Below are 20,728 nucleotides of genomic sequence, written 5' to 3'. Positions count from 1 at the left end.
TCACTAGTTTCTATTTTCTTTTTGCGTAATAATAATATTTCACCTTATTGATGCAATATGAAATATTGGTAAATCTATTTAAGATTTTTTACTTTTTATGTTATTTATATGAAACTTCAATATATTTTTTATTTCTGAAAGTTCTAAAGATTACCAGTCGGCAGGCATCTCTACAAAAACATCTTTATATTAAAATAATATTTTAGAAAATATCATAGACATTGATACGTCGTGTCTCGTGATCCAAAGGTTGATACAGAAATTCATTATTATTAATGTAAACACTAAGCACGAATTCAATAAACCATAAAAGAAAAAAAAGCAAATAAGGGGAGTATAGAATAAATAGAATAAAATATAATTGGATTGTTTGTATAAACTCAATACCGGAAATTTAACAACATGATAAAAATATTGTAATTTAGCTATCATTATTTTAATAGAGCATGAATGAATAAAAGTAATAAATATTAACTAGTGCACGATCAAAAATCTTTATAAAATAAAATGTAAGTTATTAAAAAAAATAATTTAATGTTTTTTAGTATTGCGAGAATGAAAATGATATATTTTATGAATTCATGATATCGCAGTTGCTGTTGTTTTATACTGATTAGGCACTCATTCAATTAAAAAAAAATATATTTTATGATTAATCAAAAAATAATAATTTTTCTTATCGAAAACGATAAATACATGTAAATAATCCTTATAATCAAGAGTTAATATTATAAAATGACTGTTTTTAGCTATACTTTAAGTTTGATTTTAAAGTTTCATTTGTTGATATAATTAATGTTATTTTTTTTAAATTTAATGATACATCACATCTTTACACATCTATTACAATGATCTTTTCAATTGCGAGGTTCTTACATTCAATACTATCAAAACCTACTATAGGTATTATTAGCTGAGTTTAATTATTTTAAAAATAAAATATACATACAATATTTGTATTTTCCGTTCAAAACATTTGCCTGTAAACGTTGGCTTATTATTACCTTTAATAGATACCATACTTATAATTTATTATTTATTAAGTACATAATTCAAGTGCACTATGAAAACTATGATTAAGCTCTAAGTAGGATTTATTATCCTCTTTACATTCACCCTACAGATTTAATATTAAATACTTACCTATATCTAAGTGAGATGTGATTGGTCTAATATATGATATTTTATTAACATTTTCGAAACAATATTCTATTCTTGAGTATCAAATTACATATAGCTTTTGATTGAATTAATTATTTTTGGAAAAACTCTATAAAATTATTTTTTCACCTGTATAAATCTCATACCGATAAACTATCCTTTTATACACTCGGAGAGTTCAGGGATAGAGAGCGCTTCCGATCTCGGATAGAACTATTATTATAATATTGAAAAGTATCTAAATTATCAATGCCTGTTTACAATACTGTCAATACTTTATATGAGTAGATATTTTATAATATATTATACTATTATTATATTACTATGTATATTTTATTTTATTAACGGATATTTGCTAGCTGTATATTTGTCGTCACTTCTATAACTACGCAATAATAGATAGGACTGGTATGTTAGTATTAAGTCTGAGTAATATAATGAAATATTTGAATACAAACAATACAAATATTTAATAAGTATTTAAAATTAAATAAGAACGATTTATTTTTCATTAAGATTCAAATTAACTATTATTTCAGTAAAAATATTTTTTTTTCATATAGATTTTACAATTTTATAAGACATTTAAAAATCAAAATATTAATTATTTAAAATTAAAGGTTAAATATGATCAAATTTATTTCACTTGTCTTTGCTACGGGTAAAATGGTCTAAAAAATAATTTTAAAATATAATACTAACTACTAGAAAATAAAAATTTGAATCAATTTTTATTCTTTTTAGCATTCTGAAAATGAACTTGATTTTTGTTATATATTGGAGTCTAAAATTTTCTGCACCTACTAGAAGTACATTTGTTTTTAAATTTGATAAAAACAAAACCAGATTTAAAAGTTCATCTAGAATGCTAAAATTTATAATCATTATTCAACATATCGAGTCATTTTAATATAATATATCTACTTTATACCTACTGTATACCTACTTTAAAAATATTGTTTCATAGAATTCTCATCATAATATAATTTGACTATAAAATTCTATTACATGAGTAATCATGCTCCAAATAAGTGTTATTTCTATAAACATATTATCTTGTTTAGAGTTGATGCCTGGAAAAATAATAAAAATAGTAATTATAATTTTTCGTTGTATTGAACAAGGCCTAAGTTATGAAAGTTTCGCTGAAATCATTAGGTTATTATATTTTACGATTTCGTAATAATATTTAATAAATTATTATTCACTGATAAACATAGGCACAACAACTATTAGGTTTAAACGTGATTGGTCGAACCATAACAGAATTTTTTATCCGATATATCAGCATATAGGTTATCATGAAAATGGGATGTACACAAAATAGTGTATACGTATATACAATGTGTTAGTTGTTTTTTATCATTTAAAGTTAAGGCAAAATGTTTTCTGTATTTCGCTGGTTTATCTTATGAAAAAAAAAGAAAACATTAAATTCTTTTGAAGAGATTAATTAGACATATTGAACCGGATGTGTAGAATTGATAAAAAGTCAATGCCCGATGCAATTATAATACAAATATTGTTATTAGTTCTTAATCGAAAAACAAAACTCAAAGAAAACACAATTCTCACAGAGCCACGGCTATATGTATTATACATATTACTATCGTACAGTAATAGTTTAATCAAAGCTTAAATAAATTATCGCATTATTACTAAATACTAATATAAATTATTTTAATTTAATTGGGGTTTCGTATTATTTTAATTTAATTAATATCTAATCATACGATTAATGATTATCTTATCAAAATATTAAACTTATTTTATCAATTTAATTAGTTTAATAAATATACATCATGTTAAAATATATATAAGTACCACCCGTACGTCAATAACTGCAATAAATACTATACAATATAATATTTCTACTTTTATTTTGAATTTAAATTAAAAATAAAGAGCTATTATTATTAAATATTGTCAAAAAAAAATATATATATAATATGATATGATGTTATTATTATTACATTAAAGTAAAATGTTTAAAAATGTATAAAAATACGTATTTGAAACTAATATTGAAAATAAATTCAATTTCTTTTTTCAGAATTCATAGTTATATATACCTAAAAAATAAAAGTATTGAGCTTTTTTATTAATATAATTCAAATTAAAAAAAGAAAGAGAAGACCTAGAAGCTGTATGCATGTATGCTAGACCATTAGCAATTTCACTTCTACCACTTTTTAGTGATTTTTTTATTATTATTATTCTGAAGGTGAAAGAATAAAATATATTTAAAGAAATTGATTTCTAGTGACTAGTTTATACTATGAATAATATTTTGTTCAAAACGACATGGCTATATTTTTAAGAAAATTTGTGTAGGTACTGTCTTAGTGTTACAAACAGTGGCATACTTAGTCCTACATTTATGAGGAGGGAGATAATAATCTATAAACTAACTGACTAAAAATAAAGCAAAAATACAATTTCTCCCGAAATTGTTTGTCCCCTAAATTTAGTACACCACACTGGTACAAACATTTATACAAAAGAAAATTTTTGCTTTGCAGAACTAATTTTGTATTAACTTTATAATATTAGAGTAATAATTTAATGTATTATTGAAATTTAAAAGAAGATTGTGTATGTGAATTATTTGTCAATAATATTTATTTTTTACTTAGTGTGAACATATTTCAATAATAATTCATTTTATATTCGTGCGAAATTAAAATTTAAAAGTCGTAAGGAGACTGTAAACCACATTAATGTTTTTACTTATAGTTTTATAATAGATTAATTAACTCTGACATTTTAACATTCATTCTGTTAAACGCAAACTTCTTATGATGTGAGTTTAGATTTTTTGTTGTTTTAAGATTTTTAGAGAGAATTATTTTAGTATTTAATATTACAAGTGCAAAATTAAATACATTAAAAAATATTAGCTCAATAATTTTTGTTAAAGTTTAATAATTAATATAATATCATTTATGATTTATAGCTTTATAAGAATATAGTAAATAAAAAAAAATTCTTAAAAGATGCGGTACGCAATAAAAACCATTGCACATTGAAACTTTTCAAATTTTTCGATAAGATTTTTTAATTTTCTTAAAATTAAAATCGAAATATTAAATTGATTTTATGTATAAAAAAAATTTGGTTATTTTTAATGACATTTATTTGGTCGAAGGACATTTTTTGATATTTTTATTCAGTTGATCGTTATTTTCTAACATTATTTTATGGTATCTGTATAGAAAAATAAATACAGGTGGTTTTAAGGTATACATTATAATATATTTATACCTACGTATAAATTGAATTCGTTTTAATTTATTGCGCAGTATAACTGTTACTATTGACTAAATAAAATAATTTATTTACATTAGATTAAATAGTATTTATAATTGTTTCCTTTGTTGTCTGTTTTAAAATAAACATTGGAAGTTCAATAATTTTGGAATGAAAAAATATTTTAATTTATAGATTAAAAGACTTGTAAACATTTATAATATGCACTTGATTTGTTATAGATTTATAATGCTTAATTTGTTTTATGTATCAACATTTTCTTAAACAAATTCTATTATAAATGTGAAACATGTGTTCTATTAAATTTTTAAAGACAAACGTATTTATTTGAAGAGTGCTGTATAATGATGTGACTATTTTATTTTTTTGGTTAGTTGTACAGCGATTGCTTTTGATAATTTATTAATAATTTTTAATGCAACAAGTTAATACAAAATAAAAAAATATTTAGAATTTTGATTTTATGCATATTTGTCATAAAATCACTCGTACGTGGATATTTTAAAACACAAAAAAACCGCTTATTGGTTATATAAAATCATAGTAAATGACAATAATTAATGTCACTTCACCTACTGTTTTCAGGTAATACGTTTGCATTTCAAACTTTTAGTAATCTAATTTTATAAGATCTTCTATATAATAGAAACACAACATACCATACAATGAATTGCTATTGTAGTTTGGACTTTTTAACAAATAAGAAGAGTTAATTAATCTTTACAGTATGTATAAGAAATGATGATAAAAATTCGATCATTATTATAGGCTTGAAGAAACAAATAATACTGTTAAAATAATATAGTTATAATATCTAGTAATAATTGATATGTATTTTATCATAAGCGTGTTAGTTTGTTAAAACAAAATAATTTTTTTTTTTTTTTGTATTTCGATTTACGTGTAACGCCTATAAATGTTTTAATTTATTATTATTTTTAATGAGACGGAGGGCGTTGCACTATAATAAGTTGTTTGTATCTGTACCTATACACGTGCCTCGTCCACACACTATAAAATCAGGTTTTCGTGTTTGGATTATTGTAGGTCATCAGTTAGTTTTTACTTTTTAGATGCCATATGTACAAACATTAACGAGAAACTAATATTTAATTTTTAATCGCGGGTAAATATTTGAAATATTTCAATCACCAAATGGTATGTACGTATACCCCGTTATAAACAATAAAATGTAACGTATCGAAAAAACACACGCGTTATTAAGGAGTACTAATGTCTCAAAGAAAAACTAATCAATTAATTAGTCATCATTAAAATATTAATGACGACGCTAAATCGACAAGTCTGACGGTGATAATAAAACGAATAGCCCAGAACTGACGTTAATAAAGAATACATATTTTAAATTTTTATAATATTCTCGGCGTCTAGTATTAAGGCGCTCTCATCAGTCGCGGCGATCGAAACTGTAATTTTTTTTTTCCGCGCGCGTTTAACATAATAACTGATTTGACATGTATTATTGTTGGGTATAGAATATTATACTATTAATTTACACAGATCGTTATAATATGTACATAAATGTTCTCGTTTATTAGAAATGATGTTAAATCATTATCACGAATTCTCGAAACAATATTCTCCGCTCATGACGACGATCCCATTACAATACGAAAATATTATGTTTTCGTTCTCGTTATAATATCATTATTATTTTTACTCGTCACAAATAATGAAAATAACAATAATAGTAATGTAACGTTAACAGATACGTTTCTTATTGTTCACTGCGGTATTTAGTATCAATAATATTAAACGTCGCTGCAACACGTATGTATGCGTTACATAATAATAATGATACTGTTACCTATGCATTTATATAGCTATATAATACAATAATGCATTTCGTATAATACGCGACATCAGCGGCCGTAGCTTCACGAAACACCTGTGTTGCTGTGACTATAATAGTGGTCGCATCCTAACCCCCCCCCCCTACACCACCATACACACACAATTGGTAACTACGCACAACGTTTTTAGGCCGGTTCATATGCGATACAAGAATGTTGTATCTATCACCTGGCGATGCGTTTTGTATACAATACGAGTACAAGATTATATTATTATTATTATTATATATATATATACAGGGCGATGCACCAAGTATGTTCGACTATTTTTTTCATTTTCGATGACGCAATGCAGTAATTCAAAATCTGATTTTTTTTTTTGTATTTTCAAATACACATAAAATAATGGTATATTTTAAAATGCATAAAACTTTTTTTATTACTTAAAGGGCATACTGTACCGAACCGATACGAACTACTGTTTTCAATTAACAACAGCTCTTTTCCACTGTAAGGAGAGTTAGTGGATAATTTTTCTGAAAACGTTGAGTATCAGGATCCGTAATAATACATTTTGGAGATGTGAGAGCTATGGTAATTTCAAATTTGTTAATTTTTTGTAATTGATATTTATCTATCAACGTTTAAGATTTATAAAAATGGTTAAAGACACAATCAGTGGTATATTTTGGAGGAGTGAACTCCATATCTAAACACTTGACTTAAAAAAATGATTAAATGCATTAGTATTATAATTATTCATGCCCATAAAAATAGTTATATCAAAAATTCAAAAGTGAAATTAATTATATTAAATCCGAAGATACGTTTTAAAGAACATTTTAAACTTATTTTATCGGGAATACTCAAGAAATATTTGAATTTCACCATATCACTAATACAACAAAAATGCTTATAGCTAAAAATTAAAACATCGTTAACTAATGGAATATAATATAATATATTTATAAAACTAGTTAATTGTTTATCAGCTAAAAGAATTACCCATTATTAATGATACAATTATTTTATCATTTATTTTCGGTCGACCGTCAGGACGATCGTACTAGGTTCAGGTATCTACTAGTCTACTAAATAAAGCATATATTTGTTCAAATAATTAATATTTATTAAGCGTATTTAATAACTAAGTTTAAAGAAGGGTCGCTACTATAAATTTAGGTAAGTCTAAATACTGAGTTTACAATGATGTTAATTATTAGAAGTTAATTTTTTTAAATTAAACATTAGTATTCGGTGTTAAGTAATGACCTTCAACTTGTCTATCACCATACACCAAAGTTTTTATTTGCTGATGAAGTAAATTGAAAAAAGTAAGTTCAATGTATTTTTATAAATAATTCCAAAACTAAAAACAGGTTTGCGAGTTTCTAAAATGTTGTCACACTGTATAATAAATACTAAATCCTATATGCTACATATATACTACATTTTTTTTATAACTAAAAACTTCTAATTCAAATTGTTATTTGGAATAGGTAGGTACATAAAAATGTTTAAGTAAAATAGAGCCGATGTCGTTGTAACGCCACAGTACGAGGACACTGCTAAATAATAATAAGCGGTGCGAAAAAAATGTCAAAAAATCGAAAAAAGAGAATTCTAATAGATTTATTGTCAAAAGTAAAAACGTGACTGAACGTACTACCGCGTGAACCGCTCTGTATATACAAAACGAATGCGAGTATTTATATACGTATATATAGATATTATTATATATATATATATATATATGTACATAATTATGTTGTTGTATATTATTATGGTGCCTATAGCGGCGTAGTGTTATATTATTTTGTTAGATGTTCGAAACGTTTCGGCTGTCCCCCCCCCCTCGGCGGCGTCGCTCCGCGACCGCAACCCCACACCGCTCGGCGGCACCGGCCCACCGTGTGCGCACACCCCGCCGCACCACCCCGGCGGGTACACGCGCACGCACGCACGCCACACACACTACGCACATTCAAGAGATTAGCCAAACTCGACGGAGATCCACGGCGGCTCCTCGGCGTCCGAGACGCGCTTATATAACCGTGTCCGCTGGTCCGTCCCTTGCAGTGTGCACTGAGAGCCTATAGCGGTGAGGTCTGACGGAGCAGTGCCGACGCGTCGTTACTTGTTTATTATTATTATTATTGCTGTTGCTGTTTGTAACGGATCCTGGAGCACACGCACACACACACACACACACACCAGTTGCCGTCCACCAGTCGGCCCGGCGTTGCAGTTGCATTACTACCACTTGGCGGAGCGCGTCCGACGGTGCTCTACCGACACCGACAACCTGTTCCCGCGGCCACGCGCCGTCCATCGTCTTGTACCTGCGCCTGTTGCGACCCGAACGGTGAGCATAATATTATTATAATAATAATATAGTATCGTGTTGCAGTAGTTCACGTTATTCACGTGTATGATTGTAGTTGAATAGAATTTGCGTTTCGACTTCGCCATTCACTGGTTTCGCGCGGTTAAATCACGATCACGGTCATGACTAGGCATTTATACTTATTCATTTTTCCGGTTGTAAAAGTATACACTTACCGATGGCCGTCTCCGTCGAAACCATTAAATTATTATTTAATTGTCCATTGTCTGTATAATTATCGTTTTCGGACGGTTTGCCGCGAGTCCACCGGATTTCGGTTTTTTTTTTCTCGTAAATAATATTATCGACATTTTTAATATCATTATTTTTGGTTTTTATAATAAATTGTGATTTTTATTTTTTTACTTTGAGCGTCTTTTTTATGGCAAGACAATTTCTGTAATATCTTAGGGCACAATATTTCTCCAAATATTTCGTTGCATTTATATCGAATATCTAACCAATAACGAATTACTTTCAAGCGTTTTGAGTAAGGTAAGTGTAGTGGAACGGACTGACAGAGGATAACCGATAAAATGTTGGTGCATCGTCCACGTATCTAAACTATCGATGCTTATGAATAATTGATATCCTTTCCTACACAATATTTGTATTAGTTTGCCAGGATTCATCTAAACGTATGATATATAAATATATATGACATTTTATTATAAGATATTTTAGAGATTTTATAGAATTTTTTCAATCAATATTATATGGACGTTCATATTTTCAATCTGAAATTATGTGTATAATAAATATCTTTCTATATTTTTATTACGGACGTTTAAAATTAAAATAATAATAATAAATTTATTTTTTATGAAATATTTTCAACTTATCAATGTAGGTTTTATATATTTTTACTATGCACTATATTACTATTCAAAATAATTTTTTTATATCCATTTTCTAATGTTTTTTTTATGTAATAACTATAATAAATGAATACTGATATTTATTATTTAGTTTAACCTATACAGTTACAGGTAATCTACGAGTACACACATATATTTACATCTCGGATGTAACAATACGTTTTTTTCCGGAAGCAATCCGGATGTGTCCTATTATTATCTATATAATGTATGTTAATAAAATAATATAAATGTATGACATATGTGTTTTACGCTATTTACAATATTATATTATAATATATATAAATATATATTTTTTTAATATTATTATTGATTTTGTAATTTATGTTTTTGTCTACACTTATAGTAGGTAGTTGATAAACAATATGTCTATACAGTTATTATTTATTTTGTCTACTCTAACAAACTTTAATATATAATATCTTGTATGTCACTGGGCTTAACAGTAACAATTTTCTTTTGACTAACATTTAATTTATTTAAATTGTATTATAATCAAAAGGTAAACGTATAATATTTATCTTTTATTTATTATTGCGTGAATAAAAAATAAAAATCGTATGTCTGAAAATAATAAACTTAATTAATATATTAATTTATTATGATTAGTTATGTTGATGGTATTGTTGTTTGTTATTCATAATATTACTTTGATATGGGTTATTAATTATAATATTATTTATTATCCCTCAAAAAAAAAAAAAAAAACACTAACAATTATATTTAATTAGACTTGTAATAATAATTAGAATTTTTAAGCCTGTAACATCGGCATGTAACGTAGTTTAACCTTCAAAAATCAAAATTAAGAATCTAGTAGTTACTACATAAAAAAATGGCTCTCTAATAATTTTGAATTGCCCCTCTCTATCATATTATAATTTATATTATTCTATGATTTTTACACTTCCGCTATTTTTATGTACCTTTACCATTTCATATAATTATTTTAACGTATTAGTGCAAACACTGTTAGAAAGAGATTGTCAATTATTTATGTATAATACGATAGGACCTAGTAAATGCTATCTTTTTCAAATAATAATGGCTGGAATTTTCTCTTTGATATCATTAATCAGTCTACTTTGTTATAGGTTTAAGGTCCATCACACTTTTACGTCGCAGTAAATTTTACTGTTTCTTAATAATATAATTGGGTTTATTCGACTATGGACATTGGACAATATAATTTAGTGAATTGTTTAATTTACCTAGTAAAAAAGAAAAACATTGTTGACTTAATGATATATTCCTAAATACCTGACCCAATGTAATTTCAGAAATTACAAATTATTTATTTATATATGATTCGTTTTTGTTCGGACAATTTAATTTACTTACTACTTTACGTTCAGCCTAAAATTTAATTGTAGGTACTTTTATACATATTTTTATAATTGAATAATATTCTCATTAAATTTATTGGTTTTTATTAGATGTTCAAATATATTAATTTATTTTACTATCGATATCTACTTATAATTCTTACCAAATTCCAGGTAAGAACATTTTTTTCTTGTAACCGTAGAATTATAGGAATGTAAATATACAATTATTTTGTAAATCCATTAAATAAATTGTACGATATGAATGGTATTTTACTATCAACGTCGAGTAAACAAATTGCATTCTTACTAGATAAATTCTTTTTTGATTTGATAGTTGTAGGTATCTGTTATTGGCGAAATTATTTTCGTATAAATTATTTATAATTATTAGTTTAAAGAGTGCGCACATATTTCTATTGTCGAAGGAAGATATTCATTATTTTTAGTTACTATTTACTACATTTTTTTATTTCTTAATTTACATTTTCGGTTTATTTAATTGTTGCTTAGGTAAATAATATGACAAGACTATTCATTAACCAGTTATGTGTCTGGTTTTATTAAATGTGTTTTATTTTGGCCATCTTCGCTATTATATTATAGGCTATATTAAAATGAAAGTACTTCATAATGATTGTATAATTGTAATTTAATTTAAGTAATTTCCTTCTTTGGTAAATAATGTATAAAATAAAAAAATAAGAAAAGATATAAAACTTATTTTTCTTCTTTGATAAAATTAATACTTTACTTATAATATCATATTATACTATAAAAAACTACAATCAATAAATATTTTTCAGAAGATAACATAATAATCGCTTTCGGTTTAACCAACACTACCAGTTGACTTGTAAATTTTGTGACCCGTGCGTACGTGAAATGAAATTATGAGGAAAGTGAAAACTAAATCTACGGGCACCAATACGGATGGTGGTGCCGCCATTCAAGTGGAAGTAGCCGCCGACATTCCAGATGCAGAAAAACATAACATATCGTAAGAAACTATAATATATATATATATATTTTACCTATACATATACCCATATGCATGTATTTGTATAATATATTTAATGAAAACAATCAATTGCATCTTTCTATCGTTAATATTATTTACTATTATTTTGTTTCCGATTTATTGCCACGTCTACACATGTTCATTCATTGACTATAGAAATTTGGAAGCGATGATGCATATGATTAAGTCGACCATTGGCGGTGGATTCTTAGCCATGCCCGAAGCATTTCACAATGCAGGGTTGTTGGTAGGCTCCATAGGCATCGTAATCCTCGGAATTGCGGTATTGAACATGATGTCTTTTATTGTGAGTATATAAACATATAATCATAAATTCTACTTAATTTATTATTCGACATTTGTGTGTTTAAACCGAACAAGGCGCGAGCAGTAATAAACTAACGCAGATTACCGTAGTTAGGTTGCGGATTAGCTAATATTATAATATTATTAAGTATTTACACTACCCATTTGACGTAGAAAACAATATTATATGATATCACGACGACACGACCTTTGTTTTTATTACATACGTTTGCGATATCCGCGTTCAAAATATTATAATAAGACGATCTTTTTATTTTTCCTTAGAAAAACACGGATAGTCATTATCATTCATTGTAAACATTTGAATGAGGCTTAATATAATATTATCTAAAAACCCCGTCCCCCGCCACATAGCTTACAAATCAACTGACGTTGTATAGGATACAGCACAGTATAGGTACATTTTACATTTTTTATTGGTAATACACCGGTCGAAACTATTCCAATACTAATATTTATACTATAGGTAATTTACATGATATGGTTACTAACAAAATTATATTTCTTTAATAACTCTTAACGTATAATGTTATAACTATATATACGGATGTATATATTATTATTATCGTTTAGACATTGGTCATTTCAACCAATGTTATTATCTAATAACAAATTGTTCGGTAACAACGATGTACAGATATATTTTATTTATATTCTTATTTCCTATTAAAAATTTACAAAAAAAAAATATGTAAAATAATTAACGATTGTATAACCAGAATACATAAGGAATATGAATACTATTTAGTGTGTGCGCGACTTAATTACTTTTATATTCCAATGGTAAATTTTCAATCCCCATTAATAATTTCACTTTTTCAATCTTTCGCCAATAACATATAAATAAAATGCACCAAAAAACATTTTCAAATCCTATGTTATCAATATAGCATAATATAATTTAAAGATGTGATAATCTACCAGTCAATGACTTTCATGCTGCACAATCGCTACATGAAATTGCAAAAAAAGATATGATAATATTATATATTATAATAATAATATTTTAGTACAAAAAAAATTGTATTTTTCAGTATAAGCATTATTAAACTTAAACTACGAGTTTTTTAATTTACTTAAGTACATCATTATAATTTGTATACATTATATTCAAATTATTGATAAACTGTGGTTAGAAGAATTAGGCATTTCAATGAAGTTAAGACATATAGTGTTATTATAGTATTATGAGTATATTAGTAAAATGTCCAGTTTTGGCTTCAGGCGCAGTGAATTTAAGTACTTCTCCATCTATATTGTATAATAATGGTTTTACTTTAACACGAGTACTCAATTGTGCGTGTTTGTAGGTTCGTTGCTCACAGATATTAAGATCCGGCAAATACGCGGCTGCCATTTTGGCAGAAAAAAATGGAAATAACGAAGGTGTCGAAGAAGAACACAATGAACAGCCGAACAAACAAAATAATGGAAAGGAGCTATTGTTGCCTCCCATGGACTATCCGGACACCGTGGAAGCAGTGTTTAAGTACGGCTCAGGCGGCCACTTCGCATCATGGGGCCCATTCGCCAAGTATGTATATAAAATATACACGTTGTATATATACCCGTCGATACCCATCACGCCTATTCACAAAATAATTTGTTAACATATTTACATATTATTATAAACCTACAGACCTACAGAGAACTATAGTCGATTTTTATGAGTGGTATATTATTATTTATTTATTATATATTATACTATAATGAGGGAATTTCGAATTGTATACTTACATAGTGTATATAATTTAATATTTCAGATTTAAATATAATATTAATTATAATAATAATAATATCAAATATATATTCGAACGATATCAGTTTCGTAGTATAGATACGTTTGATCATATAAAGGTCACATATCATACGTATATACGAGTTCAGATCCACCAGAGAATAAAATATACAGAGATCCCTTTGACTTTTAGGTTTCAGAGCCGACTACACAGAAGTTGCCACTCCTACACACTCTCTTTATCGCAATAATTATAGTTTTCTTAGCTGAATCACACTTTTACCGATGTATTACTAACTGTAAAATATTTTGTTCGTTTGTTTATTTGCTTACTTACTGCCGTAACTCCAAATGCTGCGAACAGAAAATTCACCACGATCTCTTTGATTTTAACATATTACGGTGTCAACATCATCTACGTGTGCGTCGTGGCGAGTACAAGCAAGCAGGTACAGTGCAGACAAGTCCGGATAATTTACCAGATAGTTATTAATAACATAATATTAGTATTCGTAACACGTTTATATTTTTAGTACATACGCGATACCTCAATACATTTATACTGCACAATGCAAAGGACATATATTTAGTTTTTTAACGATTACATTATTGTTATAAAACATTATAATATACTGTTCAAAATTAAGATCAACTTTAATATTTCATTATAACATTAATAGGCGAAAAGCAGTAATGTTTTGAATATGATGATGTACTAGATGCTGCAAAACTCAAAAAAAATTTTTAATTAAATTTAAATAAACTAAAGCTCTAGAAACAAATCAATTGTTTGCGTAATAACAAGACTCGTTGAACGCACCGCCGTGTAAACATTTTATAATAATGTATTTAGCTGTAAACAACTCTATAAAACTATATTAATAATCGTAAATTATACACTCAACGAATTTTCCGTTATAGCTCATTGATCTTTACACCACCGGTGGAGCTGCGGGCACATGGAGCTACATGTTGAACGGTATATCCATCCACTGGTACCCCTTGGCTGTAGCTCTGTTAATCATCCCAATGGGTATGGTTCAAATTATAAAATACCTAGTACCGTTCTCAGTAATTGCTAACGGGCTGATTTCGGCGGGCACTGTGGCGATGTTCTATTTTATTTTCACTGACGACGAGGGACGCAACCCACTCCGTGAGGATGAACTATCAAAATTAGTAGTATGGCCAATGACGCGCTGGTCGCTGTTTGCGGGCAGTGCATTATGTTCTATGGAGGGGGTCGGAATGGTGAGCACTATATTTTTAAATTTTTTTTTTTTTTATATATCATGCGAGTCCAAATGACAAAATATAAATTAAATAATATGGGTTATAATACTATTCCATTTAGATGTTTAAGATTTATTTTAAGATGGAAGTATATTGTTTATAATATTATAAATTTTATAAATACCATATTGTGTTTAGGAAATAAGATAACGAAATATTTTCGAAGCAGCCAAGACATAATACTAAAGACAGATGTTTTTTTTTTTGGTTCCTACAACGTTGTTATATTAAGGACTATATTATTTGAAACGAATCATTCGAAAAAAAATATGGTGTACACATATACGCACTTGAGGCTCTATCCTTAACTTAAATGATTCGTCTGCAGCTATTATTGTCCCACACAGCATCATTGTGTTCACGCTTAAAAGGGAGATTTTATATATAACTGGTATTTATGTTGTTTTTTGGGTGCATGAAAAAGGTACATTCCATTGAATTACAGGTAGTCGATTTTTGGGTCAGATTCATAACGTGTAAATTCCGATGCTACATTATTTTGACCTGAAAAAAAATCAGAATTGTACAGTTCACAGATATAATACTAAAAAAAAAATACACAAATCTACATTTTAAAACATAATTATATTATTTATATGTACAAATATATTATATTGGTATATAACTGAAATCGATGTTATACAAAAAAAATCAATCCAAATTTGTATGCACAACATTATACATACAAATATCTATATATATTTGTACAATATTATTAATTAATTAAATCTAATTTTTTTAAACTAAATATAGTATAGTTGAAACAATTATTATTAAATAATTATTATTTTAATAGTTTATCTAAATCAATTATTTAGTTTTTTTAGAATTGTATAGGTAATATTCATTTCACATTTGTATAATATAATAAAATATTATGAAGGTATATACTATAATTTACAGTATTTTGTGTTCGAAAGTTTTTAAATATACAAAGGACAATTATAATTAAAAATTTAAATAAACATGTTCATAAATTCTTACACATCTTTGATAACATTTAACTAGTGGTCTGACTAAGAAATTAAATAATAACTATAGAATACTTAACAAGTTATTTTCTAAGCAATAAATATAAGATGAATTAAACGTGGCCCGGTTTTAATACGTAGTGAAAATGATTATTGTAGTATATTCATATAATTAATAATTTAAGTAATTAACTATATTTTAGCTATTTTGATTTTAGCAACAAAAATGAATTTTATAACCATATATATATATATATAAATTTGAAAATGGAAATCTTTCACATATGTTCTCTGAAACTAATTATCCGATTATCTTGATTTTTATCTAATTATAAAGTTCATTTTGGAGCAGTTCTTACGATCAAGAATATTCTTGATTCTATAAGTTAATGAACATCTAGTTATTCATTTTTTAAATAATCGTCAATTACGCACATTAAGATATATGTATTTTTTTTATTAATTAATAAATTATTAACTTATTATTATAAATTAGTATTTTAGTGAATAGTTAGTGTATAACAGTACAATACTTTTTCTTTGTTTTTGATTCACAAAACTGAATCTTTACGAGTCGTTAGTCATAGGCATGTTCAGAATTTGGTGACCGAGAGGGCACAACAAATTTTTAAATCGTTAAACAAATGTGAAACATTTATGTTTTGTTATATGTTAAAAAAATTTCAAAATATAAAACAAATAATCAAAATTTATAGGTAGGTACATGGTACTGCAGGGTACACACCGCACAACTTTTATTCGCGCATGGTTTTTACATGGCCGCTCCAGTAAACACGCCTATATTGTTAGTTTTTGGTCCAAAATAAAAAGGAAATCAAATTTGGATTGTTCAAAAAAAAAAAAATTTAAAATAATTGCTTCTGTTAAATGGTCAAAATAGCCAGTGCATTTTATGTATTTTAATATTATATAATATATATGTATAGGAAAATCCAATTAGATCATTATATAATTTCAAATTAGATGATTACAATTGTTCAAGGATAATATAATGCTATAATTTAAATATTTTTAATTATTTAAGTATTTTTGTTATTTTGTTGAATATGTTAACCGCCCATGTATCCTGCGTCATTCTTAAATCGGTTCATATTACGTATATAGCTTATGCACATCGAAAACTCAATGAAGAATCCACTTGAGCTTGCTGGACCGCCAACTTACACGTTGCACTGGTCTATGTTTATCATCGTGTTACTCAACGGCGCTTTGGGCTTCTTTGGGTACATACGATACGGCGAACGGTGCCTGGGAAGCTTGCCACTCAATTTGCCTCCGAATAACAGGTTGGCATATTGTGCATATATATTACCTATACATTATCATTACGGCGCGTTTCGTGACGCTGCCGGTAACATTAATGCTATATTATTATTTATTATATTTTTAATGTCGATTTCGTGTTTTTACAGATTATCTGAAGCTGTAAAAATCGTAGTTACTTTAGGAATTCTCATGACCTACGGACTCCAGCTAACCGTTACCGCGGATCTAGTGTGGTCGTGGATTAAAAAGAAGAAAGTGAAAAAAGCTGTACGGAAACACGGATCGAAAGTTGTGGTAATAGAAAAGACAAAAACGAGTCTTGATTACTATATTATGCGATTTGTCTTGATCGTTGGAACGGGTAAGTGTTTCGAAAAGTATCTAGTGTAGGCATTTACCTATAAAATACTGTAATGTACTAAATGTGTGACTTTATACTTGTCGACTAGGAAAATCGTATTATCATACATTTTAATTACAACCTTTACCAGCTAACAAATTATCGACAAAATATTGATCCAAGTTTGCGTTCAATTTTTAAAAGTTATTAATACGATTTTATCGTTTTATGTGTGATTGCAGTGATTATAGCGACTGTGGTACCCGACGTCGGGCCTATGATTTCCCTTGTTGGTTCGGTCGGTTTTTCAGTACTTGGTCTCATAGTACCTGCTGCACTAGAGACCGTTTGGTACTGGAATCCAGAAAGCGAAGATGACTTTGAAGACAACCACCGAGAGATGAACTACTGTGATAGTACAGCTGTGGAGGACGGAAGTGGATTAGCGTCGGCGGCGGCGCTGACCGCAAAGGTTGCAAAAACTGATAAAGCCAGTAGGAACCTGGCTATCCGCAGAGCTTTGCGACATGTGAAAAATTTTACATATGTTATACTGGCTTTGTTTGCACTGACCGGCGGAGCCTTCTATAATTTACGTGAAATTATATCTCAGTCTCCGGGCCACAGCGTGCCTGCAGTGGTCTTAGAATTTTCTCAAACTTCGGCGTAATGCTTTTAAAATTACGACTATGTATTATTTTATAGTTAGACGTTTAGAATATAATAATAAGTTTTATTTTGCTTGAGAACAGTTTGTATGGAGAGAGAATATTATATTCTCGAAAATTATTTAAGCAAGCTCAAGTATCTCAAAACCAGTACCTAAGTACAATCACAGCTTAATATATTTTTTTTTTACACAAACAATTATTACAAGTCATAATATTAATGACTGCACATATTTTAGTATTATTACTGTAGCACTCGTTAGTTATAAATAGCTTCAACGATATTGTCCATCGAGATAATATTATTTTCACTTGATAGAATATACGTAGATCCACTATATTGTCTTAACTATTAAGCTATAAAGTTGTTCTATTTTCGGTTTTTAAACGCTATTCTTTGTTTAAAAACAGAGACATTTTAATTTCTTACTTAATTGCACGCTAATTTATAATAGTTTTTTTTATCGATATTTCACTATTATTTTTATTCATTTTTGTAGATTTAATTCATTAATATAAAAAATAATATTACTATGTTTTGTGTTATTTGTAATCACTTCAATATTATCCTATACAGCTATCATAATATCCTTATTCCTGCTACTAACAGTTAAGTATCTAAATGATAAATATTTACGCAATATTAGAGTCATAAATTTAATGTTATTTTTAAAACATAATTGATTGATATTTAAATATATAATATATAAGCATAATATTACACGCATATAGTTAAATAATACAGTTCAATGCTAATGTAACTATTAATATATGAATTGTCAGCAGTTTAAGTTAAATCTTTTGAGATATTTCTTCAGCACTATTACTTATTTGTGTAATATTTCAAATAAGAACAAAATATACTATAGTTTTTTTATAAGTATTCGTGTTAAACTTCTTATGGTATTTAAATTACAATAAAGTTTGAGACTAAATAAACATAAATAAATAGAAAAATATGGATAAGTACACAATTATTTAATTATTATTAAGCAAAAAATGACCTAATCGAAGAAATTCAAATAAAATGAACTATTAGTGTGAATGTATTGCATAATATATAACAGGGACCATCTTAGCTTTTATTATTAATATTTAAAGAAGAAAAATATTTGATTTTTATTTCCATTAAAAACAGTAAGTATTTTATTGAAATTTAGTCTCATACTATTGCATTCACATCGATTTTTGTCAATTATATTTAACAAAAAAAAAATGATAGAATTTTGGATTACGACCTAATGGTGCTATAGTATTTCGATTTACAATGAACTTAATATTTATTATGAGTTGTATATCTTATATAAAAACGTCAATGCCCAATGGTCTTTCAAAACATGATCAAATACTTACCCTTGTTTTACTAGTATGTATATATATATATATATATTATACATATATATAAATATTATATACTGTATATCAACGAGATGTCAACATTAATATTCTTGAACGAGTAAGTGATACGTATCAACAACTTTGTTTGTATACACATATTTTTTTTTTTGTTTCAAAATCAAAATTAATAATAAATACTATGACAAGAAAATAGAAAAAAATATGCAATTTTTGGTTGGATAATATTATTAACTATAATGCATATAAATTATTACAATTCAAAAAAATTCTATAAAAAAATGTAAATTATTTTTAATGATACCTACAATAATTATTAATGCCTACGTACCGATTCACCAATAAAAGCTACTGCTTCTTCCACGTTATTTTTTTATTGTTAAAATTATATAAATTATTATTTAATTAACGTTCTATTAAATTTTCTGGTCTTCTATAAGTTTTAATTATAATATTACATATTATATTTAACAATAAAACCAAATAAAAAATTAGATTATTCGAAATTCTAAACTAGCAAAAAAAATTATCAATATTCTATAATTTTTTTCAAAATTATTGAATGTATTAATATAATATTTGTATACTATATAATTGGTAAACATTTTAAGTTTCTATAGTGTATAGGGACTAGGAATAATATTATAATTGTATCAATTCAAAATAAACCAAAATTAATCAATAAATGATAAATGATACTTAAACAATTTTCCCATTTGTCTCAAAAAAATTATTGACTTTAAAGTAAACAAATTTTAAAATTTTGACCTATCATGGATATAATACCTAGTTCTATATGCATATTTTATATTCAACAAATACAAAAATATATTTAAAAACAACTAATTTATATACTAAACATTTTAAAAAATCGCATAGATTTAGAAATTAGA

At 26.9% G+C, this 20,728-nt stretch overlaps 1 protein-coding gene across 2 annotated transcripts; it reads left to right on the top strand.

The window, feature by feature from the left end:
• The first annotated feature begins 8,342 nt into the window (after positions 1-8,342).
• On the top strand, positions 8,343-18,914 carry LOC113556713 (proton-coupled amino acid transporter-like protein pathetic). 2 transcript variants are annotated; one of them, XM_026961826.1, is made up of 9 exons: positions 8,343-8,610; positions 11,644-11,834; positions 12,012-12,162; positions 13,493-13,716; positions 14,285-14,369; positions 14,842-15,171; positions 17,310-17,491; positions 17,618-17,832; positions 18,054-18,914. In XM_026961826.1, exons 2-9 carry the CDS (start codon positions 11,728-11,730, stop codon positions 18,479-18,481), a joined length of 1,722 nt encoding a protein of 573 aa, XP_026817627.1. In that variant the 5' UTR covers positions 8,343-8,610; positions 11,644-11,727; the 3' UTR covers positions 18,482-18,914. The 2 variants fall into 2 exon arrangements, with proteins under 2 accessions (XP_026817627.1, XP_026817626.1); XM_026961825.1 differs by having other exon boundaries at positions 11,641-11,834.
• Positions 18,915-20,728: the final 1,814 nt, after the last annotated feature.

Source organism: Rhopalosiphum maidis, chromosome 3 (assembly GCF_003676215.2).
Source record: "Rhopalosiphum maidis isolate BTI-1 chromosome 3, ASM367621v3, whole genome shotgun sequence".
Lineage (NCBI taxonomy): Eukaryota > Metazoa > Arthropoda > Insecta > Hemiptera > Aphididae > Rhopalosiphum > Rhopalosiphum maidis.
Note: the sequence above shows the minus strand (reverse complement) of the source record. Positions and strands in the feature narration are given on the sequence as shown.

Excerpts from the sequence above, each read along its gene's own strand:
- LOC113556713 (XM_026961826.1), top strand. The coding sequence starts at position 11,728 with ATGAGGAAAGTGAAAACTAAATCTACGGGCACCAATACGGATGGTGGT. Across the intron at positions 14,370-14,841 it reads TGGCGAGTACAAGCAAGCAG|CTCATTGATCTTTACACCAC; the intron begins GTACAGTGCAGA and ends TTTCCGTTATAG. Across the intron at positions 17,833-18,053 it reads TGTCTTGATCGTTGGAACGG|TGATTATAGCGACTGTGGTA; the intron begins GTAAGTGTTTCG and ends GTGTGATTGCAG.